A 24,502-nucleotide genomic window follows, 5' to 3' on the forward strand; every position below is an offset into this window, starting at 1 on the left:
GCCACAGCACTATGACAGTGTGGGACATTAACCCTGAAGCCTATGTCCTATATTCAACTGTGGTTAAAGACATGACAGCAGCTACCAGAACCACTCGGCCACGAGAGGCAACTCACTGTGCAATAGCCCGGGTTCAAATCCCAGCTCCTTCAATCCCAGGTGTGAGTGAGGCTTTGCAGACAGGGAGAAGCAGCTGGGAAGAGGAATTAAAACCCCACTCCCCTACCGGCCTTCGCTGTTCCTTTTCCTCTCTCTCCCTCTCCCCTCCTCAGTATCCTCTGGTGAGCGGTGAGAGGCAAAGCAGGCACAGTGCTGCCCTCTGGTCCTCATCCATTGGTTCGCAGCTTCTCTCAGGGCAGTGCTGCAAATCCTGTCACCTCCCTGCCTCCCGCCCAGGACAGAAGGTGCTAGGAGCTCAGGCTGGCTCCAGCTCAGCAGGAGCGCAGCGGTGGGAGCGCAGTAGGACAGGCTCGCAACGCGCCAGGCATCTAGACAAGGGGCTGGAGAAGCGGCGGATCCGTGAGCACCCCGAGTCCAGCGCAGAGCCCCACAGAGTTGCTGCTGCATTCATCTACACCCTTTGCAGCTGCTGCAGCTCAGGAGTGCTCCGGAGCTCAACCCAGCTAAAGAGCGACTGAAAAACGGCGAGATGGGCCAGGGGCTCGGAACTCTGTCCTGGTAGCAACAGCCAGAAGCGGGACGCCCGAGGTGTGGGGTTGCCGAGGCTAAACCTCTGGAGCAGCGGACGTCCCCGCTCCCACCCCCGGAGTCTCAGTGACCTAGCCGCCTCCTGGGCACCGATTCTTCCTCAGGTGCGCGCAGTGGGGCAGGAGGGGAATGCCATGGAGGCGCTGAGCGGCGCCAGTCTGCCGCAGAAGTGAGGTGGTCCTGCCGGGGTCGGCAGGACTCGCGGACCATGTACGGCGACGTGTTCAACGCCACCAGCGGCCCGGAGGTGGCGGGAAGCGGCGCGCTGGCCCCGGGAGCCACGGTTAAGGCAGAGGGTGCTTTGCCTCTGGAGCTGGCCACTGCGCGTGGAGTTCGGGACGGCTCGGCCACCAAGCCTGACCTGCCCACCTACCTGCTGCTCTTCTTCCTCCTGCTGCTGTCGGTGGCTCTTGTCGTCCTCTTCATCGGCTGCCAGCTGCGCCACTCGGCCTTTGCTGCGCTGCCCCACGACCGCTCGCTGCGCGATGCCCGTGCGCCCTGGAGAACGCGGCCCGTATAGAGCAGACTGAGTCAGGGCCTCTAGGCGCTTGGTCTTGGCCTCGCAGAGCCTCCAGCAGAAGCAGGGAGTCGCTGGCCCCTGGAACACTTCGCCTGGACCTAAAGACCCTTTCGGACCTGAAGAAATAAGGGATGGCGGGAGAGCTGTTAAGAAAGAGGTCGTGTGGGGTCCTGGTCCAGGTGATTGAAAGTACCCCCCAGGCGAGTGGCTCCTCTGTCCCATATAGCGGGCCCTGCCAGGAAACCATCCAGAAAGAGGAGTGCCCACCCGGATGATGGACGCAGGAGCCTGGCCTGCCTGGTGAGTTCCTGACTTTGCTCGCAGAGGGGCAGCAGGCACCGCGAGTGAGCGCGGGACTATCGAGGAGCTGCTTGTCCAAACTGGACTTCCCGGCCCTATGGCCATCTCCCTGCAGCTGCTACCAACCCTCTTGCTCTTTGACCCTGGGGATCCAATAGAGAAATGATGCAAGATTTCATTGTGTCCAGCTCGGGTTCAAGTACCCAGTTTCTTTTAAGAGCAAGGGCCAAGGGGCCCAGCGGAGGGGCAAATGGTCACAGCTGCAGGGTGCTGCGACGGAGAGTCTACACCTCATGCCACCACCGACCATATTTCTACAATAAAAACTCATCAAATTAACTAAATCCAGCGCTGAGAACACTGATCATTGGTCACACCATTTTGGAAAGGGAAGATGAGGGTCCATCCCCAGCAGGCATAGACCCAAGGTGGTGGTCCCTCCTTTCCTGCAAGGGCCAGGTTGGTGTGAGCATATGGCCTCCTCTCTGGTTTTCCCCAGCATTTTACTTGCTCTGGAAAGTGTGTTTTGTTTGTTTTCTGGCAGACTCCAGGGATAACTCCCATCTGACCTGCTGAATAAATTCCTGCTCACAGGACCCCATGGAGACCCTCTCTGTGAAACAGGTCCTTCCCTCACACCTTTGCTCTCAGAATTTGGGGGAGCCTGAAGCTCCTGAAGCCAGGGGTTGGTGAAGGTAGGTCCTGAAAGTGGGGAGACAGCACTTCCTCCCAAGCAGACAGAAGCCAGCCCTGAGAACCCCAAAGAAACCGATGCACGGGGGTGAGGACAAAGAATCAGAGGGTGAGGAGCTAGGTCCATGACGACCTTGGCTATTTACAAAGTTTGCCTGATTCCAGGGAGGCGGTTTGTTTTTGACCCAGGGTCTCACAGCCCCGGCTGGCTTGCAACTCAACGGAGGTCTACCTGCCTCTGCCTCTTGAGAGCTGTGATTAAAGGCATGGGCTACCATAGCAGGCCAGGAAGTTATTTTAATGGGCAGGTAAACTACTTCCAGGAGCCACTTGACTTAAAGAAGTTCACTTCACTTGAGCTTCAGAGATGTTTTTCACTGAAGAAGAATTTGACATGTTAATCCAGTTAATGCTAAACCATGCTGGAGTCATGGGAGCTTTGAGAATCTGAAGCAGGAAAGCACATTAACCCAAATGCACAGAGAATTCTGCAACATTTACAGGGATTTCAGACATGTTCTGATGGCCAAACAGGAGGCTCCGGGAGACTAAGCAGGGCTCTCCACCACGTCTCCTACGCCTATCGGAGGAAGTTGGGGAGGTAGCAGGAGGAACTAGGAAAGCGCTGTGGTTACTCACAGCCAGGATCTAGAGCTCCCTACTCCAAGATATCCTCACAGCATTTTAGATTATTATTTGGAAATGGAGCCAAACATCTCCAAGCCTTCTGTAAGAATAGCCCAGCTAATCCACATGCAACTTGGTTGCAGAGGAGACTCCATGAGCATAGATATATAAACCACAAGCCCCTAGCTGGCATACTAAAATCACGTGCATGGGGCTGGGGACTAGGAGGGGTAGGGATGGCATGTAGGAGCAGGACATTCCTCTACTGCATCCCAGTGATCAGCTTTGAAGGTGGTATGCCGAGTCATTGACCCTCCGGCTTCATGTGCCAACTTGTCTCTCAAAAGCCATATGACCTTGTATGAACTATTTAACCTATGTCCTGTGGCCTCTTCTGTGAAATGAGTATGGTATCACCTAGCTCTTCCATGTAGCATACTAAACCAGTGTAACAGCCTGAACAATGCTTGCACAAAATGAGTTATCAAATGTTAACTATTCTTAAATTGAGATAGACTTGAGGCAGTGCTGCTGAGTGGGAAGCTGACTCCCAGACAAGGTGTGCTCACCAGACTTCTGTGGCCACAAGAAAGAGCAATGGCTGGCCCCCTCAGAAGAGCATGCCTGAGTAACAGGCTACAATGTTAGTTACCTGTGGTTCCTGGACCACTATCAGCTATAGCCACAGTGATCCAGTACCATTGGGATCCCTTCATAAAATACTGAGCATGGTGACACATCTCTGACTCCAGAACATTGCAGTGGCTACTTTCAATAGAGGCTTCTGGAATACATTCTCAGATCATTGGGCCTACGTGGAGCTGGAATCTAGAAAGCAAGCTGAGTCGGAAAGAGTGTCATGTGCCAGCACTGCTATTCTGAATAACTCCATTCCATCCCCTAAGGTAGTGGTGGGCTAGCTGAACAGTAATGTTTCTTCCTTATATTGGACTGGGATTCTCCAGGAGCAGCAGGATGTGGCCGAGTTCCCATCTGTTCTCTGCTAATATGCAAGCAAGTGGTCTATAATGTGATGACTACAATTTAGTATTGTATACTGAGTGATATGTATGTTCTCCCCAAATTCATTATGTTGAGGTCCTGAGTCTCAGAATGGCTGCATTTACAGGGAACTGGAGCTTCATGAAGACATGGATGAAGCCCTCATCCATCTCGTTCCCTGTAGCTGAGGCTATGTGAGCACATACAGAGATGCTGGCCATCTACAAACCCTCATGAGAAACCGACTTAACCAGAACCTTGAAACTGGACTTCTAGCTTCCAGAACTATGAGAAAATAAATTCTTGTTTAATCTATCAAATATGGCATTTTGTGTTCCGGCAGCTAGAAACAAACACATACACCTTTCTTCCTTTGCTATCCTAATCCCAAACTGTAATGGAAACAATTTAAGAGGCCTGGGTGTGGCGGGTTAAAAAACCGGAAGTGACCCTGTCATGGGTGTTTATGCCCTCCTGCTCAAACAGCCCCTGGAAGCAGAAGCATTAGCAAAAAGACATTCTGACAGGGTGAGGAGGGAGGGAACATGGGGGCTGGAGAGAATGGGAACCAGGGAGAGACAATGGGGACCAAGAGCCTGAGTTCTGGAGCTAGATGGCGACCTGAGTTTGATCACACACTCTATACCCAAATCACACCTGAGAGTCTCCGAAGCCTGTTTCCTCAGCTGTAAAATGCAGAGAGCACCTACCTTGTGGGACTTTCAACAGACATTTCAGGTCAAGTGCTCAGCTTATGTTGGATATGTGGGAAGTGCTTGAATACGAGCTCTTGCTGTGGTTAGTAGGGATGCTGGCTCCAGAAGTGCTTGCAGCAGGACAAACTGCTTCCCACAAGAGACTTGCAGTCTTCTCATCCACATGGCACAAGGGAGCTAGAGGTCTGCACTTCCAGCATGTCTGCCTAAGTCAGAGGCAGCTGGACCTCATCTATTCTCATGGTTTCCGGTGCTCCTCAGAGGGCCCTCTCCACCACAGCTGAACTGCTTTGTACCCCAGCTGGGCATCTTACAGGAGAATTTGAGTCTAAGACCCATCACCTTTCTATCTCAATGTAAAGGGTCTTCAGTATTCGCAATCTCACTATTAACTGCATCAGCATGACTGTCCAAGGTTAATTAAAAGAGGATGGTCATTTTGTTTGCTCATATGCTCATGTTAACTGCTCAACGCCCTTCTACCCTACCCCATCAGATCCCTCACCTCCACTACTGCCACTCAACCTAGAGCACTACAACCCCTTTCTTCCGCCTCCAAGCATATGTATCTGATTGCAACATCTGCTTCCAGTCCCGCTCACACTCTAATGGCTTCTCCTTTTCTCTGGATTAAAAACTTGGCCCACAAGGCCTAAAACCCTCTGGCCCACAACCAGCCTCACTCCCTCATATTCCTCTTCAACTTGAAACCCTTTAGTCCCTAGGAACCTTCTGCATTATGCTGCCTCCTCTTCCCTCTGGCTAATGTCTCCTAATCCTTCTGATTTCCAATCTTTGTCAAAAAGGACATGCCTGAGCTCCCTGGGCTGATCAGTTCTATTCTCGGCTAACCCAGTCATCGGGAAGATGACTTCCAAGGATATTAACTCAGCTGAACAGAACAAGCTACATTTATGAGAGCACAGCACTGCCCATTCCCCACTGTCTCCCTTTGGGCTCATTACCTCATTCTACACTCTGGAAGTGGTCATTTCCAACTCGGTGTATTCTGACCTCGATTCCAGACTCAAGTGTTTTCTCCTCTCTTATGTCCCTAATGAGAGTTATGACATGACTATAATTAGCCTGTTTCTTCCCCACAATTGCATGCAGTCATCTGCGATCAAGACATCTGTCTTGCTCACCATTTTTTCCAGATGCCTAGCATTTTTAAAGACACAAAACAGGCACTCAGTAGGCATTTAATTACATTGGAGAAATAGCTGAGTTTTACTTACGCATTTATCTTTGATTTTTCACCTGAAACTAACCCTGTAACTGACAAAATAGAGTTGAACTCTCCCTTACCAACTGATCTTTCAAGCAGCCTGTTTCCCAAGGTGGTAATCTAGTGTTAGCAACTAGCATTTCCTGTCTCCTTGTATGTAACACCTGAGTTATTATTATTATCTCCTGTGTATGTAACACTTGAGTTGTTATTATTATCTCCTGTGGAGACTGAGCACGGCATTTATGTTAGTACATGTCCTATTTTTGCTCACAACACTCCACTTCCTGCAGGAAAGAACAGATCTTAGCAATGTTGCTCCCATGCCTTCTCAACTGCCTGGAACAAAAATGTTCCATCTATGTCACATACCGACTTCCTCACTTTTTCCTGAATTTTAACCCAAAATTAGCTTTTCACGGAAGCTCTTTCCTGGCTACTACAGCCACAGTTGTAACTCCTTCCTGCTCGTCCTCCTTCCCCAGCATTTTCTCCTTAGAACTTACCAGTAAACATACATTTTGTTTATCTTGTCTGGTGTCTCCATCGAGAATGAGGATGTACAAGGAAAAATTATCTGCATATTTATCTGTATATCCACATGACCCATAACAGTACTCAAATATTAGGTGCATTATATTGCTCAAGGTCAGAAATACACAGGCTGGGCAAAGGGAACATAGGTGTATAAAGGGAGGGAGGTGAAACCTGCAGGGTGTTAAGCAGACCACGCAGGACCGTTTCTCCGCAGCACCCTGCAGCTGAGCTCACGGCATCCATGTTTGCATCTCTCCACATTTGCTGGCATCGTTCAGCTGGCCTAACCCATTCTAAGTTAATGAAAATCCACATTTTGCAGAAGTGTGAGATTAATTGTGCAATGTTTGCTGTTAATTACTCTTCGGAATTAATGTTGACACAATTGTAAGTTACACAAAGCTGTCCAAGTCCTCTGGGCCTCTATCACCCACATAACACCCACCAAAACTAATCTAGCTCTGAGCATTCTCTGCAGTGCCCACCTGGATGTAATGAAAGGCCTTTCCTACACACAACCTTGGGAAAAGCCTGCCTGGCCTAAGGCAGAGCACAAAGATCAGAGCACATTCACCTCTCAGCTCTAAAATAAGAGTTCACGTCTCTTCTGGTCTCCTCTTGGCCTTTTGACTTTCTCTGAGAGAACACAAATGCCAAGAGGTGAAAGCAAGTTACAGCACCTGATTACTCAGGGCAAATTCCCAAGAGTTAGGAGAGAAAGAATAGTTAAGATTTCTTACCTGAATTTCCGATTGAGATATGGTGATGAGCTCTAACGATGCTGAGCTAGAATCAACTAAACACGATCTTATTACGTTACTTAAAAGGTGAACTCGGGTATTAAAATCACACTTGGCTTCCGTTCTGTCAACATGTCATACAGCAGATTTCCACACTTGGGAACTGCTCCAGCAGGTGATGCAGGTCTGTCTTCACAAGTGATGACACAGCAGAGTGGGTACTAGCACCAGCCTGTAATGTCTGGAGTCTCTTGGATAACCCTCCATCAACTCTAAAAGGCCTGCCTATGCCTGGTGTGGGGGGTTGTCAGGTGATGGTCTTTGGCTCCTGTCGGGAACACTGTCAGCCCAGATGAGAAATTCTCATTGAAATTCTGTATTTATACCTAGACTTACAAGTATTATAGGTTTTCTAAGGTAGTTAACAGTACGATTCCTTATAATTTTTTCAGACATCTTTACTGTTATTTTACCTCTTTCCCTCTACATTCATCTCCCCCTTCGCAACCAGATCACTTAATTGCTCCCTCCAACTCTGGCAATGGTCCCTTTACTTCCTGGTTTCTGCAGTTACTCCAGGATATATCCCACCTGAAGATTTGCCACTAGGAGCCTCCAAGAAGAAAGAAATTGAAAGGTTCTTTTTCTGGGTCTGGGTTTACCTCACTCAATATGATCTTTTCTACTTCTATCTACCTGGAAAGCTCATGATTCCCTTTTCTTCACAGTGGAACAGGACTCCATAGTGTCTGTATCACATTTTCATTATCCAGTCTCACCTGAGGGTCATCTAGGTTATTTCCATTTCCTAGCTCTCACAAAGAGTAGCAATGAACATGGCTGAACAAGTATCTGTTGAGTCTTTGGGGCACATGCCAAGGAGTAGTAAACAGCTGGGTCATATGGCAGATTTCCCTTTCACTTGAAAATTCTCCATGCTGATTTTCAGTTGCTGCACCAATTGCTATACTAAAAAGTCTCCCCAAAACGACAGCCTAAACATGTGCTGAACGAGAATAACAGACATGCCAAAGTGGGTGGATCAAAGACCACGATGCCTCAGCCCTACACAGAGCACTCCAGTAGGCAGCTGGGCAATCCTGAGAGTGGGAGAGGGGTCTTACTGGGGAGAAGCACACCAGTTAGTTGGCCAGTGCCAGGTGGCCAGCCCTGAAGGCAGGCATGCAGGCGGCATTGTACAGGCTGAGCAGGTTGTGTTTGGGAGTACATATGTGTGTGCATATGCATATAAGCAAGTAGTAACAATTAATGAGGGAAGAGGCCATTGTTTGAAGGAAAGCAGAGGAGAGGTTGTAGGACGACTTGGAGGGAGAAGACGGGGTAAATGATAAAATTATATTGTAATTTCAAAAATAAATTAATTAAAAATTAATTAATTAATTAATTAATTAATTAAAAATTGGCATCACACCAGTTTCTCCAAGAACCCACTTGAGAAGGAAGGTAGAGGGCACCACTCATAACCTGGGGCCGGGAAGGTGGAACAGTGAGTAAAGTGCTGTGAAGTGTGAGGGACTAAGTTCAGATCCCAAGCACCCACATAGAGCCAGCATGTGTGGGGACTCAGTACTGACGGGCAGACTGATGGATCCCAGAGCTTGCCGCCCAGCCAGTCTAGTCAACTGGTGAGGTCCAGATTTAGAGATCCTGTGTCCAATAATAAGACAGTAACAAAGGAAAACAGCCAAGAGCAACCTGAAGCTCGCACAGGAGAGTGGTCATCCGCATACCCGTGAACATGCACAGAGTGTCACCTGCGATTAGCTATAGATTTGTTAAAGGAAGCAGAGGACCAATACTGAGTGACTACCTGAACAGATAAGGAGGGTGCATGCCTAAATGTCTAGTGTTTGCTACTAGTCTAGGAGTTTTTGTGTGTGCTTTTCTTTGCTGTCAAAATTCTCTGAATTTACCTTGGGTTTAAAAAAAAAACAAAAACATAAAATGAGTAAAGTTTATTGAATAAAGAAGAGTTGAGAGATTAAGACAAGGTAAAAGGAACTTTTCAAAATCAATCTGGGGGAGGTATAGTCCAGCTGAGGCAGTGTCTGCCTAACATGCACAAGGTCCTGAGTTGGATGGACACTGCCTGGTGGGCCATGTCTATAATCCCAGTACTCAGAAACCAGAGGCAAGAGGTGCGGAACTCAGGGTCACCCTTGGTGACTCTGGCTCAAACAAAAAATAGACAAAATCCATCTCCAAACATGAATAAACTACTTCAAGACATTACTCTACCAGGAGACACACATACTTCCCTCTCAATACAACATGGAGACTGAGAGTCCTAAACATTGGCCCAAATCCTCCCATCTTCTCCCATCTAAATACCTTTAAGTCTGGGGGAGATCAAGATGCCTACAGCTTGTCTTCAAGATTTCCTACTGCCCCACTCCTTTAATCTTTTAGCCAGCAAAATGGAAAAGACTAGGCTGAAAGAAAATGAAAAAAAAAATCACAATCACAGATTCAACAAAAACTAGAGGACACTTTGAAAAAATCATCTTTCCAGCATATATTCATACACAATTTTAAAGGACTGCCAGCTTGTCAATGACATCACGGACACCGCCGTCTCCTGGACTAGTGGTCCCTGTCACTGTATCATCCCCACTGTTTGGGTCCTAGCAACCTGAAAGCTAGCCATGTTAGGCTTAAAGAAACCAGTGTCACAGTGCACTGTGCTTCCAAAACAGCCAGAGGCTGCCACAAAACCCTCAATAAACAAAATAAATAAAATAAAGCACTAAGGACTGGTTTATAGAAACTCCTTTATGAAAGTATTTTCTCTAAAGAAAAGAATGCTGCATTCTTTAAATGTATTCTCTTGGGGTGAAGAATTTCACCCCAAGTCTGGAGTTTTCTCCTTCTGGCCATGGTGCCTGGCAGGGTAGGTGCACACCAGAGGGAGCTCACAGAAGCTAGTCTGCCTCCAGTTACCAGAGAGAACAGGAGAAAAATCAAAGACAAGGAAGCTCGAGCTGGGCCAAAGGGTAGGGCATGTGTGCCAAGCCTGAGGACTTGAATTTGATCCCTGGGATCCACGTGATAGAAGAGAATCCCTAGTTGTTCTCTGACCTCGACTAGCACACTATGACATGACAGCTCATAAACACATATACACACAATAACTTTTAAAAGATTTTTTTTTTTTTTTTTTTTTTTTTTTTTTTTTTGGTTTTTCGAGACAGGGTTTCTCTGTGTAGCTTTGCGCCTTTCCTGGAACTGGCTTTGGAGACCAGGCTGGCCTTGAACTCACAGAGATCCGCCTGCCTCTGCCTCCCGAGTGCTGGGATTGAAGGCGTGCGTCACCACTGCCCGGCTAAAGGATTTTTTTTTAAGCTTAGCTAGTTCACTAGGTAGATCATTAACCAGCAGTTTATCAACCAAGGTGAAGGTCAAATAGTATTAGAAATGTTTGCTTTATATCAAAGTAACAAAACTTAACAGATAATTTTAATGATTTTATCCCAAGCAGTATCTAAATACTTTTTTATTTGTATTGCTTCATTTAATTTTTCTATGACACAGACCTTTATTTTATAGAATCAGAATCTGAGGCACAAAGTGGTTAAGCATCCTGCTGAAGAGCACAGAGCCATAAGGCCCAGGACTCAAATACGGCCAGGTACACTCTATAGCCAGCTTTGCTAAGCAAGCCCCCTCATCTAGAAGAAAGATCTAGAAAACAGTGACTAAAACACTTCAGAATAGGCCTCAATCTTTCTTCAAAATAAAACACAAAAAAGAAAGACAGCAACTCCCACACAAACGGAGTGGACAAAACTACCTTTCTGAGCACGGCTCAATGGTGGGAGGGAATGCACACACGTGACCTGTGCAGGTCTTGTCAACAGCACTGAGGACTCTACATCAGTGAAAAGCCCACCCTCCTACATCACCACTGTATGAATCATGAATCAGGGCAAAGTACCAGAAAATAAACAAAAGCAGACACCACACGCAAATTTTAAGGTTTATTAAAATAAAGTATTAGCAAACAATATGCAAAAACAAATTTCTTAAGAGTTATGGCTTTGAGAAGCACAATATAGTAAAACCTAATACATTTTTGTAAGTATCAAAAAGTAGCAGTTGAAGCACGCTGCTAGTTTCGTTTTCTACACCATGAATAGAAGCAGGACCAATACACATAAGCAGACCACAGTACAGCCATCAGCTTGCTCTTCACCATCCACATGTGAGATCTCTTCCTTGCAGAAGGCAGACAGGCGCATACAAGCTATTCATTCTCCATGATTATATTCTTACCCACATTTAAATAAGTAAACTTACAACTGCAACTTGACACGTTAAAGAGTGCCACTGCCCAACAGTCATGCTTGGGATTCCCTATACCACAGCTGCTTTACGAGAATGCCAAAGCAGTGGCACTGCCAGTGGTACCAGAAGAGCACAGCTGACTCTTCCGAGAACCTGGGACTGACTCTTTGGCCTACCTGGAGTGTTGGTAAGGCTAACACGAGCTCACAGTAACGAATGCATGACAGCGGGGCAGGGAGCAGGCAGCTGTCCTGTCTGTACACAGAATTCAGAGCTTTTTAAAAAGAGCAACTTCACACAAACATTTAATGATAACTGTTTATGTTACTGGACAAGGTCTTCCTCTCTCTTCAAGGACAAAGTCTGCTCTAACTGGATCTTTGCAAGGTAAGAGGTGATCACTGAACAGCAACTGTCACCAGCTAAATGTTGTACCATGTATTCTCACTTGTTAAAGTGATCCTATGAACTTCCTTTCCTCAGTTCTGGCATAGCATCCAACTGTAGGCCGTCACTTCACTGACAGTACAGATGTATTCTGAGAGCTGTTTAGTTTGGTTTTGTGCAGTGCTGGGGACTGAACACGGGGTTTCTGCCTGCTAGGAAAGTGCTCAGCCCTAACCAGGAAGTGAGCTAGCTTCTCTCCTGGGCGACCCAGTCTCTCCGGCCTAATGACGGGCACTGTCAAATACTGCTACCCTTTCAGCCAACAGTCCCCAGAACTGTCCAAGTGTCTGTCCAGCAGACAGAAAACTGTTAGTGTAGAACAGATGCCTTCAATGTTCCCTTCCTATACATGCATGTTATTAAACAAAAAACCCTCCTAAGAACTGGCACCCTCCAAAGGTGAAAACCCTACTGCCGTGAGGGAAACAGCTCCCTAAGTGAATTACCTTCAAAAGGTCACCCTTGTTACCATCACCTATAAAGCACCGCTTAGGAAAACTCCCTCCCCTAAAATCATGAAATGCGTCTAAAACCACAGGTTATCTACATGAAAAGCTGCGTGTACACTGGGAACACACACTTTTACTGAGACTCCAGAAAGCAGAGGATTTACTTGGTAAGACAAAGAAGGGGGTTTGGAGCAATTCAAAGATAATAGGTCTCAATGCGCACCATCACCAGGTGCTGAACTTTAAAAACTATCAGAGGTCACTGTACCCAGGGCACATGCCTGTAATCCCAGAACTTCAGGGGCAGAAGCAGGAGAATTACTTCAAGTTTGAGGCAAGCCTACACAGTAATTTCCAGGTTAGCCAGGGCTATACAGAGAGACTGTGTCTCAAACAACAAAAACCCAAAGAAATAAATTAAGAGTCTTTCGTCTTCAGGAAGCAAACAGAGACAGGACTTTAAGTGAGAATGGAAAGCGCTCCAAGAACTCCCAGGGAAATGACTGGGAACGGTGTGAAGACAGGGACCTGAGCCACCTCGGTGCTCTGCAGCCCAAGCACAAACCACAGCCCTGACTGGGGTTTCCCTGTTTTGTAACTCTCTTCTCCCAAGGGCACTACTGGCAAGGGAAGGAAATGTTTCCACGGGTCCTCAGGCAGCAGGGAGGCTGAGCAAGGTGAACTGCAGTCTTTACTCTGACAGTACACTTTGTATTGTATGTCACTGTCATTTTCACCCCCCAAGGTGTCTAACTTTCAAACCCTATAAACAATAGCACATTTCCTATCTGCATTATTAGTGTAGCTAGTTGAAATGTTTTATCTGGCAATCTTAATACTGATCTTACCTTAGCAACCCAGCTCCTTCTACGACCACTTTTCATATACCAGCAACCATGAAACATTAAAGAAAAAAAAAAGACTCATAATCTGTCCTATTTGTTTGCTGTTTTAAAACTGTTTTCTTGTTACAATTTTTTTCTGAAGCAAAGTAGTAATTCTGGAAGGCCAACTGCACCCCTACTAGTTTACAGGTCATAAATTTAGTTTATTAACAACACCCAGGCCACCATGATATCCTGCAGATAACTAGTCACATAGACCTCTCAGGTCCTGCTTGTTTTCTAGTCAGCATCTTGCTGCTAAATCCATGACTGAGATTTTGATTCTGCCATTTGCAGAATTCGACAAACTGATGGCAATTTCCATTGTTTGCAAATCTATCTTTTTATCTGGCATACGTTAATGTATTTTGCATGCTAAAAATGTGATCCCTGAACTAGGGTTGTCACTCAGTTGGTACAGCACTCACCTAGCAGCATGAAGTCCTGAGTCTGATCCTCAACACCACAGAAACTGGGTATGATGGTGGATGCCTGTCATCCTAGCACTTGGGAGGTAGAGACAGAAGGATCAGGAGCTCAAGGCCACCCTCAGCAACTTAGCATGTTCAATGCCAGCCTGGACTACATGCTACTCATCACAGTCATCGAGTCTGTACCAGCGCTGCTGTTTTGGGTCTGGTGGCAACCATTCTTTACACAATACAACAAAGTCAGAACCACCCTTTTCTGAAATGGCCTCTTTAGAAGTACTGCTTTCTGCAGGCCAGAGTCCTGCATTGGTTTGCTTTCACCTTACAAGCACTTTTTCCTCCCCATAGACACAGTATATCCTCAGACATTACAGGAGCAGCTAGACTGCACTGTTCATTTACAGACCACAAATGGGATATTGACAACTTTGAAGAAACAGACTGGACTTCTCCATGAAACTCTAAACAGATAGGAGCTTCAGTCCTGCCATCCACAGAAGGCAAATCACACAGAACCCTGCACCCCGGAGAGAGGGCTGGGACATGATGACTGTGGAAAAACACATCTAACCCACTGTTGAAAAAGGAGCAAGCATGGCACTTGTTTCTGAAACTTCAACAGAGCTCACCAGTGTGTACTGATCATGCAACTCCAGATGCTTTCCTACAAATTTGCTCTTAAAGACTGTCCTGAGCCTGCTAAATAAAAGAACAATTACAAAGTACAGAAGAAGAACAGTCTCTTTCATGTGGCTGGTACACTCTGCAAGTCTAAAAATTATGCTATGGAATACTTATGGTGAAGGCTCAAGCTCCTGAAGACCCAGCAAAGCAGTTCCTCTGAAGGAGTAAAGCCACCCAAATGGCTACACTCTAAAAGGCAATAAATAATGACACAGAAAACAAAAAGAATCATACCCCCTCCCCCCAAAAAGCTTTGTTTTCCTCATAAAGGCAGGAAGGGCACTGTAAAACATCAAACCAAAATAACATTTTCAGCAGCAGAATAAAGTGGCACCAGAAAAATCAAGCTTCTCGTATTGACAGGAAAGTTAGGTCATTTTTTTCTTTATCAAAGTAGTGTCTTCATTCTCAGGCTGTAACTGTCCATGACTGCTCCCTAGAAAGTGGTTACAAGTCCAAAGGCACAGTGAACTAAATGGGTGTCTTAGAGCATTCACATCCTTTGCCTTAGGAAAGGGTGTTCTAGAGACTAGCATCAATGTAGGTCTAAAAGGATAAAAGGAAAAAGCAGAGCATTGACACAGAGAGACCAGTCTATGTTCTCTGTTACATGACATTGAAATGAGCTATCCCAAGCCCACTGATGGTTCATTTATCAGCACACCAGCAGCCTCATCCTCGGAGCCCAACCACAGAGCCTCTGACGGCAACATTGCATAGGTCCTTGTATGAAAAGTCAGGTACAGGAGCAATGGTATTAAGTACATGAGCTTTCAACATTAAAAACACCCATAAAGTTGTAGGGAATTAACAGGCTTAGTTAGAGCTATAGAATAACAACTCTATAGATTGAAAATAAAAAGCTAGAAAAATGCATCATGTCCTACAACTGTAATCTCTAAATGGCAGTGTTGATACAAAGGCGTGCCAAGGAAGAAAGAGGAAGATCTAAGACCAGGTCACCTGACTGTGTTTTACCAGAGATTACACTAAAAACTGTCACCCATAAAAGTGCAAAATGAAAAGATTAATGCACATTAGAATTAGAGTTCTTGAAGCATTGGCCCAAAGCAGCAAACACAGCTGAATAAGGCCGTGCACACACTGTAACTGTTAAGTAAAACTTATGACAAACTTGAGTATATGACATCTAATAGAGATTTTTTAAAAAGGAAATGTTTTACAAATGATATATAGCACGAAGTCACATTACACTGACGAACACTTGTTCCACTAAATGTCAATGTATGACACCTAGAAATCCACCACCTTGCATTCACTGAACACCACATCAGGGGTGCACAGTGTCCTTCAAATATGAGATTCAATGGTTTCCTTTACGCCCCTACCCCATATGTCTTTGCAAAACAATGTACTATGCTTTTCGAGGTGGTAGGACAAAGAAATTACTAAACGTATTGTCTAGTACTTTTCACGTTATATGCCCTCGTACAGGATAAATTTTCATTATGTGAGGCACTACTGTGTAAAAAATTAACAAATTAAAAAACTGTTGGGACAATAAACAAAAGCCTGTTCCAGTTTCAGATCAATGCCAAACTTCTCAATGGGGGCAAAATACTCTACACATTGTTTACAATACTTTTGAAAGTTAATCACAATGAACATGAATACAAACAAATGTAAATTCATCACAAGATACAAATGTGTTGGTCACAATTATGTAGAAAAAATAAGCCATAATATCTGTTTTTCCATGTCAGCTCACAGTATCTGTACTGGAAATTCCTCTAAAATTAAAACAAGTCCACTAAAAATATGGTTGAAAAGAATACTTCTGCACTATGAAACAGAAGAAATGGGGTTCAGAGGAGAGCCCATCTGAGTAAGGACTTTATCCAGCCACTGAAGAGGCCCATGGAGGTGAATCTCAATCCAGCATGGAGTACTAGTAACATCCTGACGATGGTACTCTGCTCCCCAGCCCTGAAAAGGAACAGACAGCAAAGGAAATCCCTCTTGTTGAACAGTCAACAGTCTACACCAACTTTAACAATAAAAAGCTTAACTGTAAAAACACAAAAAGCACACTTAAACTGAACAACTACAGAAAACCAATCAGCATTTACCACAATATTAAAAGAAAATAGTTGCATTACTCAAAGCTATAAACTTTTAATAAATAACAGAATTTGTGATACAGACCCATGGTGCCAAATATATATTTCACAATGTTTTTAAATTTTCAAAGGCCACAGACTATGATCGCTCACAAAGAAAGTTTTAAGGGTTTTGGGGGCTTTTGTTGTTGTTTGTTTTTTATTTACTGTAGTAATCACATTAAGCCATTATCCTTAAAGGTAAGAAATTAGTAAGATAAGTTCCAGATAAAAACTGAAATACATATTTACTTTTCTTTTCCTGACTTATCAAGTTCTGTCTTTCTGATTATAGTCGTTCTTACTCCAGGGAAACTAGGGGGAGAAGAGAAACGGGGCAGACAAAGGAACTGGAGAATAAAACAGACAAAAGTCACGTTTCAAGAGGGAAGAGAAAGTCAGTTCAGACGACTGATGAGCAGCAAGGAAACAGTGGGCTAAGATTAAATGCCAAAAAATCAATCACAAAAATAAATAAGCAACCAAACAGAATCGTACACAGCATGTGCTGCTGCTCTTCTTGAACTAAACCTACAGGACCAGGAGGGCGCAGTGCTGACTCCTGAAATCTACCGCTATGTGTTCTCAACATTCTGTTAATGAGACACAATCTTTGGAATGTTCAATAATAGCAGGCCGAAAGAGTAATGATAGTGTCATTCTTGCCGGGTGGGGGTGGTGCACACCTTTAATTACAGCACTCAGGAGGCAGAGGCAGGCAGATCTCTGAGTTCGAGGCCAGCCTGGTCTACAGAGTGAGTTCCATAACAGCCAGGGCAACACAGAGAAACCTTGTCTGGAAAAAAAAAAAAAAAAAAAAAAAACCAAAAATAAAACAAACAAAAAATAAATGACAGGCTTTATAAATCCTTTGCAGCAGAGCTGAAACATAGTAATTTAATACTATTAATCTCCTGAGTAATGGAATGGAATCTGAGGCACTCAAAATGCAATTTTAGTATTACATGTTTTCCAATAATTTAGTCTCCTAACTGAAATATTTTATAAACCCAATCCTCACCTAGTATCAAAATTGTCAAGGATTTTATGTGTAGACTATAAAATTAAATAACCTGTCATATGGTTAAAATGTTAAATTTAAGATTTCACTTAAAATGTATCAAACTGGGTCCAAAGTGCAATGATTATCTTCATCTAATAGTTTTTTAAAATGCATACATATTTATAATGACGAGAGTCATGTTATAGATCAAACCACTCACCTTGACAAAACTCATTCGAATGGTGCACATCTTGGTGAGCTCATACACAGCCTCAAACCCATGGTTGACAGACTGAGCCAAAAGTTGAGCAAACTCCTGATTGTTAAAAATCTTGAGGCTGCAGCTGCTGGGAATCTTACAGACAGTGGTGGGGTGGAAGCCATGGTGAAAGTTGCAGTTCCTGCTCTGAACGAAGATGCTGCTGTCACTAAGGCACTCGGCATACACCTCCCCACCAACATAGTACAAATGGACACCTAAAGAGAGGCAATGGGAGAAAGAAAGGCTTAACAAGCACTGTGAGGAGCCACAGATGTGTGTGGCACAGCCACAGCACCCAGAAACACAGCAAACGCCAACAACCACCACTAGATGGCCTTCAGTGGCCAAAAATAATCAGCCTAACTCTAACGATCCTCGGGGCTGCAAATGGCAGGGTGATTAAAATGTCTGCTCCCAAGCTTCGTGTTTGCCCTCCAACCATCATTTGTTTCTCTACCAAAGAAAGGATGCTCTTCAAAGATTCACTGTATGAGTACTTTCAAAGAAATGCCTGGTGCTATCCATTATCATTAAAGTTAGTTAGTGAAGTTTCCCACTGTTTGCTAACAAAGAGGACCTCAGCATTTCAACCATCACTCAGAAATCCAAAAGTACACATGTGACTTCAAATTACAGAAAGAACTCAAAACGGCAGACTCATTTTCCTTTCCTTTAAAAAGCCATTTCTTTCTTCCTCTCTCTCTCCCCGCCCCCCACTTCCCTCCATGGAACTGGAGCAATGGCTCAGCAGTTAAGAGCACTGGCTGCTCTTGCAGAGGACCCACGTTGGATTTCCAGCACCCACATAAGAGGCTCACAACCATCTAACTCTAGTCCCAAGAGGTCCCCTTCTTTTGGCCTCTGAAGGCACTGTATGAGTGTCATGCACAGATAGGTAAAATACACACAAAATAATAAAATACAACTTATTTTGGTTTTTGGGTGTTTTTTTTTTTTTTTTTTCCCTAAGACAGGGTTTCTCTGTGTAGTCTTGGTGACTGTCCTGGATCTCGCTCTGTAGACCAGGCTGGCCTCGAACTCACAGAGATCTGCCTGGCTCCTGAGTGCTGGGATGAAAGGTGCATGCCACCACCACCCAGCACAACTTTTTAAAGTTTTCTACAAATACACAGTGAGAAAGCAGTTCTAATAGTAAAATTGAAGCTATATTGCTAAAAAGCCATCTCACCAAATACTTCTCCAATACATCTAAGAATTACCTCAAATTTTTCTTCCCCATAAGTCAACACTACTCTGAATTTGGTGTATATCCTTTTAAACTTGTCACATGCAGCACAGATTAAGTTACAAGTATGTTCCTATACAGTATGTTTGTGTGCTTCTGAGAAGGCTTTCTTTATTTTAAATGAAATTGGTGTCACAGTCTGTTGTTCAGAAGCACACACTCTTGCCTCACTCATAAGATAGCATGCTGCCAACTGCCATATTTTAGATGACAAGAGAGAATGCTGAGTGCCCTCAATGGATCAGTTTCCTTTACTGTCCATGACCATACACAGTGCTTTTAGCAAGATCTCCATAGATGCAAATCTCTGCCCAAATATAACGACCAGAATTGTGTCAATATATGGTATTGAAAACTGTGGTTTGCTTCTGAGTAAACAGAAATGGAGCAGGCTCAAAAGACTCCAGAATGGGAATACTGGCAAGTAAAAGAAAAAAAAAAATCGATCCTAGCATTGACCAAAGAGATGCCTCTTAAATTGTCTCCACTGAGTAGGAGAGGACTGAAAGTCCAACATTCAAGAGACACATTTCACAAAAAAAGTCAGGCAGGACAAGTTGACAATGAAACCAATACAAACTGTTCAGTTTTGTTGTTGTTGTTGTTGTTGGTGGTAGTGGTGGTGGTTTATATGGTTTTTTGTTTTATTTTATTTTGTTTTTAAAGACAGTCTTGCTATGTAGTCCATGCTGGCCTTCAACTTGGGACCTACTTGCCTCAGCCTCCCAAGTACTGGGATTACAGGTATGAGCCATTTCACCTGGCTTCAGCTTATTTTTCTGGATCTTTTCTGTAAGAAAGCCTATCACAATTATCATTATCTGCCACTGTTACCATCTCTGACTAACCCTCAAAGAAGCACAGAGCAGTAGGGCTGTAAAAGCAAAACTGCTCCAGACACCCAAAGCACTCTACTGAGGCCTCCTGATGTGCAACACTGTACTGGCAACTACACTCCATGGTGGACTGCATGTGAACTCCACCGGGTGAGGTTTCTGGACATCCTCCCTCCATTCCCACCTCACAGCCTACTTCTCCAGCACTGTGCTCATCTTAGAAAAAAAGAGAAAACACTTCAAGTGCAGTCATTTCACATTTCTAATCCTTCACCAACATGCACAGATTCTGCAAAGATATTTTTTAATATGTCATGAGCCAAGCATTGTTCTAGCTACTGACGACACTGTTGTGAACAAGATAAGTTCCTATGTCTCTTCTATTCCAGTTAGGCCCTGACTTAATTTACCCTGACTGTTAGGGTAAATACTGCAGAAGCTGACAACAGGACGTCAAGACTTCAGTTCTTCAGTACTAGAAACAAAAGATAAGCAGGAAGCTGGGTGGTGGTGGCGCATGCCTTTAATCCCAGCACTCGGGAGGCAGAGACTGGCGGATCTCTATGAGTTCCAGGCCAACCTGGTCTACAAAGTGAGTCCCAGGAAAGGCACAAAGCTACACAGAGAAACCCTGTCTCGAAAAACCAAAAAAAAAAAAAAAGATAAGCAGGATAAAGAAGACAGGACTGTCGTGTCTTTGATTGCATCTTTAATATCTGCAACCTGAGGCAAAAGCCATGCCTTAAGATTTTTTGGATGTTTCCAGTACCTTATGCAATGAATTATACCCAGCCAGTACAAAAAAAAAAATAAAAAAGACTGAATTCAACCGAATGAAAAGAAATGACAAGATTACCTTTTCCAATATGCCGCCTAGTGTTTTCAATAGTTGAATTACGATTAACATTTGACAACAATCCCAAGCAGAATCTACTTTTGTTATTTGAAGGGTCTGTGAATCCATCTACTAACACACTAGTAGAAGATGCATGAAAAGCTTCCCCAACACGGTTGTTCAGTTCATAGTAGACAATTGAACACCAGTGTTTAGGCTCTTCATAGGCAACAGGCTGAACATCTGAAAACAGAAAAGAAGTTTAATAATTGCTATCTGAACCACCAGACCCTTTGAGTATTTACTCTTTAGCCTAAACAAGCATTATGTAACAAAGAAAATATATACTTCATTTAAATTTCACTGACATTCATGCCTTAGAGTCCAAGGCAACTTATTTTGGCCTGCTCAGACAGCTATAATAAAATACCACAGACTGAATGGCTTAAATTCAAAACAAAATAACAATAACAAAACCACCATATTATTTCTCACAGTTTGTTCTAGAGGCTCAGATATCAAGGTGTCAGCAGATGTGCTGTCTAGTGGAGACTCACTTCCTGGTATATAAACAGAGCTGCCCTCTTGCTATGTGTTCATAAGGCCTTACCTCAGGGTAGCTACCTAGTGTGGTGGCAGTCCGAGATGGAAATCCAGAGAGAGCAAAAGAGATCAAGAGAGCGAGAGAGACAGCGTGTGAGACAGACAGACAGACAGACAGACAGAGAGAGAGGAGCCCACCACTCACCAGGAGAGAGAACACCAAAGAGATTCCTGACACATTTTCTGGCCTGAGTCATGCAACTGGGCCAGGGGCTCTGTAAGCACACATGCAGTCTGGCCGCATGTAGCTCCGGCAGTGTGTAACTCCAGCCACTTGCAGCTGCAGCAAAGCTGGGGCCCACAAGTGGCTTTTTTATGAATTCCTGCCCCATGTTGGGCGCCAAATGTAGATGAATTTCTAAATGGTCTTATTAAATAAAAACACAGAGCCAAATATAGGGGTGAAAGCCTTAGAGATCAGGGAAATAGGGAGAGCCACCAGCCAACCTTTCCTCACCAGCTCTGCAGCTCCCAAATATTAGCCACTTCCTGTCTACCCACACCTTTATTACCTTACTATTCTGCCCTTTCACTGGCTATCTTAGCCCAACTACCTCACTTCCTTGTCATTGCCTGTCGGTACAGACCTCCAGGTCTCTATGGTTGGTACTGGGATTAAAGGCATATATCACCACACTTGGCTCTGTTCCCTAGTGTGGCCTTGAACACACAGAGACCCTGCCTGGTAAGTGATTGGACTAAGGGCATGTGCTGCCGAACTTCTTGTTTACTTAAAATGGCTGGCCTTTTCCAATATCACCACAGCTTAGAGTATGTGGCAAAGAAGAAACAAGAGAGACCCTGTCTCAAAACAAGGTGGAAGGCAAGTTTTGTGTGTACGTGTATGCACACGTGCACACATACACACACACACACACAGAGTATTGTGGTGATATTTTATTTGTGCTGAAATGTGGTGGATATTTTATTTGTGCTTTGATAAATAAAGCTTGCCTGGAGATCAGGGGGAAAAGGCCAGATATTTACCAACCATAGAGACCTGGAGGTCTGTACAGATAGACAGACAGTGACAGAGCTGTGTAGGAAGAAGAAATGAGGTAGATGAGCTAAGAGCCAATGAGAGGCCAGAAAAGCAAGGCATATAATCCTGAGTAGACAGGAAGTCGCTCTCCTTGAAAACTGTGGAATTGGTGAGGTGAAGTTAGCTGGTGGCTTTCCATATTTCCCTGATCTCTCCAAGGCTTTAACCTAAATTTCTGGCTCCGTGCTTTTTATTTAATAAGACCATTTAGAAATTCATCAACGCTAAGATCACCCACTTCCTCTCTCACTGGAGAAGTGCCAAGATCACAGAGACATGCTCTAACTCTTTGTTCGGTGTTCCAGGGATCTGAAATCAAGTCACCAGGCTTGCCCGAGCAAATACATTTACTCATGGAACTATCTCCCTGGGCTCTGTGTCGAATTGTGTAATGATAAGTTAACTATCTCGAAGACCCTAATCTTAGGAATTTATTTAAATCTAACTGCCTCTATCTCTAAACAGCATTATACTGAGAGTTAGGGTTTCAACATAAATTGGAGGGACTAACAATTAGGTCCATTACTATTTCACACCTGTCTCACATGCAAGAAATACATAAATCCTATCTCCCAAGTCCCCAGAGACTTAGTTCACATCAGCAAAAACTGTAAGGTCCATAGCTAAGCTAGAGAAAATTCCTCAAGGGAAAGTCCCTCTTCAGCCACAGCATAGGTGAACTGTGCATTACGTTATGCATCGTGGAGAGGTGTACTCCCAACCACCCTCACCATCCTTACCCACTGGTTCATCCACTGTGGAGGCCTGCTCCCATCTTCTACATGGTTTCTATGAGGAGAGAGGCCTAAGGAATTTGTAGATAGAAAGATAGTAGGATGGGAGAGACAGAAACACAGGATAGCTTTGAGAGGGCCCTAGGTCTGTACCCAGCCACCTAGGTTTATTCAAAGGGGCTTTTTAAACAATGCCAAGGGGAGAGGTAAAAGACCTCCCCCCTTGCAGTTCAAAGCACACCATACTGCCAAGTGCAGACCTTTCCAAACACCTGGTAACCACACATATGCCATCCTCTTAAGCAGCCCTGCTGGGTAAAGCAAACTCAGATCTCACTAGGAAACCTCTGTGGGCCCCCACAATCCACCCTGATGAAACAATCACCCTCAGGGCCAGCTCTTTTGCCTTACAACCAACTAGCTTTAATGTCCTGACTTGTAAAAGCCTAAAGGTCTTCCTTACCCCTGATCCATCTCTGTCCTCTCAAGTCAAATTACCTCTGTCCCTGATGGAGAGGACTAATCAGGTCCATACTTCATACCCATAGTAATACCACTATCAAATATAAACAAAATCCTTAGTTTCTCTCCAAACACACATTCTTATTTACAATGTGTACAAGATTTAAAAAAAAAACTCTTAAATCTTAAATTATTTTTTAAGTAACAGTTCCTTTTTCATATTTTATTATTAGCAATCAGGAGAAACCAGTCATATTTTGCTTAAGAATCTCTTCAGCCAACTGATTTTGCATCTCTAAAGTTCTACCCTCCACAAAACACTAGAACATCAACACAATCCAACTTTGTTTGCACTTTGTTACATGACAGGCCTTTTCTCCATCTCCCAGTGTTCCTCACTTAGGTCTGAGAGTGCAGAAGCATCAACCTCAGCACTATATTCCCACCAACATTCTAAACACAAAATTAGTATTCCTTAAGGAGATGCAAGGATTCTTTCCACCTTTTTATCAGTCACTTCACTAGCCCTTTCTCCAGCCTCTATAGGTTCCAAAACCATACCCATATTTTTAGACATCTGTATAACAGCACCCCATTTTAAGTACCAACTTCTAAGAAACACCACTGATGGAGTGATGTAAGCAACAGAATCCTATTTCTTACAGTCCTGGTGGCAAGGAGTCCAGGATCAAGGTGGCAGTAGCTTCAGTGTTTAATGAGGGGCTACTTCCTGGTTTGTAGACAGCTATCTTCCTGCTTTTTGCTACCACAGCCTTTCCTTGGTTTGTGCTCAAGGACAGAGAGAAAACAAGGAAACGCCTCTTCCTAGAAGGGTACTCACCTCACCAAGAGGACCCCCCCATTCTTATGATCTCATTTAGACTCAATTACCTCCCAAAAGCCCTGATTTCCAAATACGAACATATTGGGGCTTAGGGGTTCCATATATAATTTTGGGAAGTTACAATGCCAAATGCAGTAGCAACAGCACCTCTGAAACAAGTCTACAATAAACTAATACAGGCTTAAATTAGTCAAGTGAAATTCTTTTCCAACAACTAAAAATACGTAACTACATAAGTATCTGT

At 44.3% G+C, this 24,502-nt stretch overlaps 2 protein-coding genes across 4 annotated transcripts in view; one reads left to right on the forward strand and one right to left on the reverse strand.

Moving 5' to 3' along the window:
- Nucleotides 1-291: 291 nt before the first annotated feature.
- On the forward strand, nucleotides 292-5,113 carry Smim32 (small integral membrane protein 32). The gene has a single exon (XM_037205685.1). The coding sequence runs from the start codon at nucleotides 917-919 to the stop codon at nucleotides 1,226-1,228; it is 312 nt and encodes a 103-aa protein (XP_037061580.1). The 5' UTR covers nucleotides 292-916; the 3' UTR covers nucleotides 1,229-5,113.
- Nucleotides 5,114-13,392: 8,279 nt separating this feature from the next.
- Nucleotides 13,393-24,502, reverse strand: part of Smad5 (SMAD family member 5) — a 39,682-nt gene continuing 28,572 nt past the window's right edge. For all 3 annotated transcript variants that reach the window (XM_028863335.2, XM_028863330.2, XM_028863339.2), the window contains 3 exons: nucleotides 20,595-20,816; nucleotides 17,615-17,871; nucleotides 13,393-16,218 (listed from right to left, as the gene is read on the reverse strand). In XM_028863335.2, the coding sequence (XP_028719168.1) occupies nucleotides 16,075-16,218; nucleotides 17,615-17,871; nucleotides 20,595-20,816 (623 nt within the window). In that variant the 3' untranslated portion in view covers nucleotides 13,393-16,074. The remainder of the gene's footprint in view (nucleotides 16,219-17,614; nucleotides 17,872-20,594; nucleotides 20,817-24,502) is intronic.

The sequence above is a fragment of the Peromyscus leucopus genome, chromosome 5 (genome assembly GCF_004664715.2).
Source record: "Peromyscus leucopus breed LL Stock chromosome 5, UCI_PerLeu_2.1, whole genome shotgun sequence".
NCBI classification, from domain to species: Eukaryota; Metazoa; Chordata; class Mammalia; order Rodentia; family Cricetidae; genus Peromyscus; species Peromyscus leucopus.

What these genes read in the sequence shown, in the direction of transcription:
- Smim32 (XM_037205685.1), top strand. Translation starts at nt 917, where the DNA reads ATGTACGGCGACGTGTTCAACGCCACCAGCGGCCCGGAGGTGGCGGGA.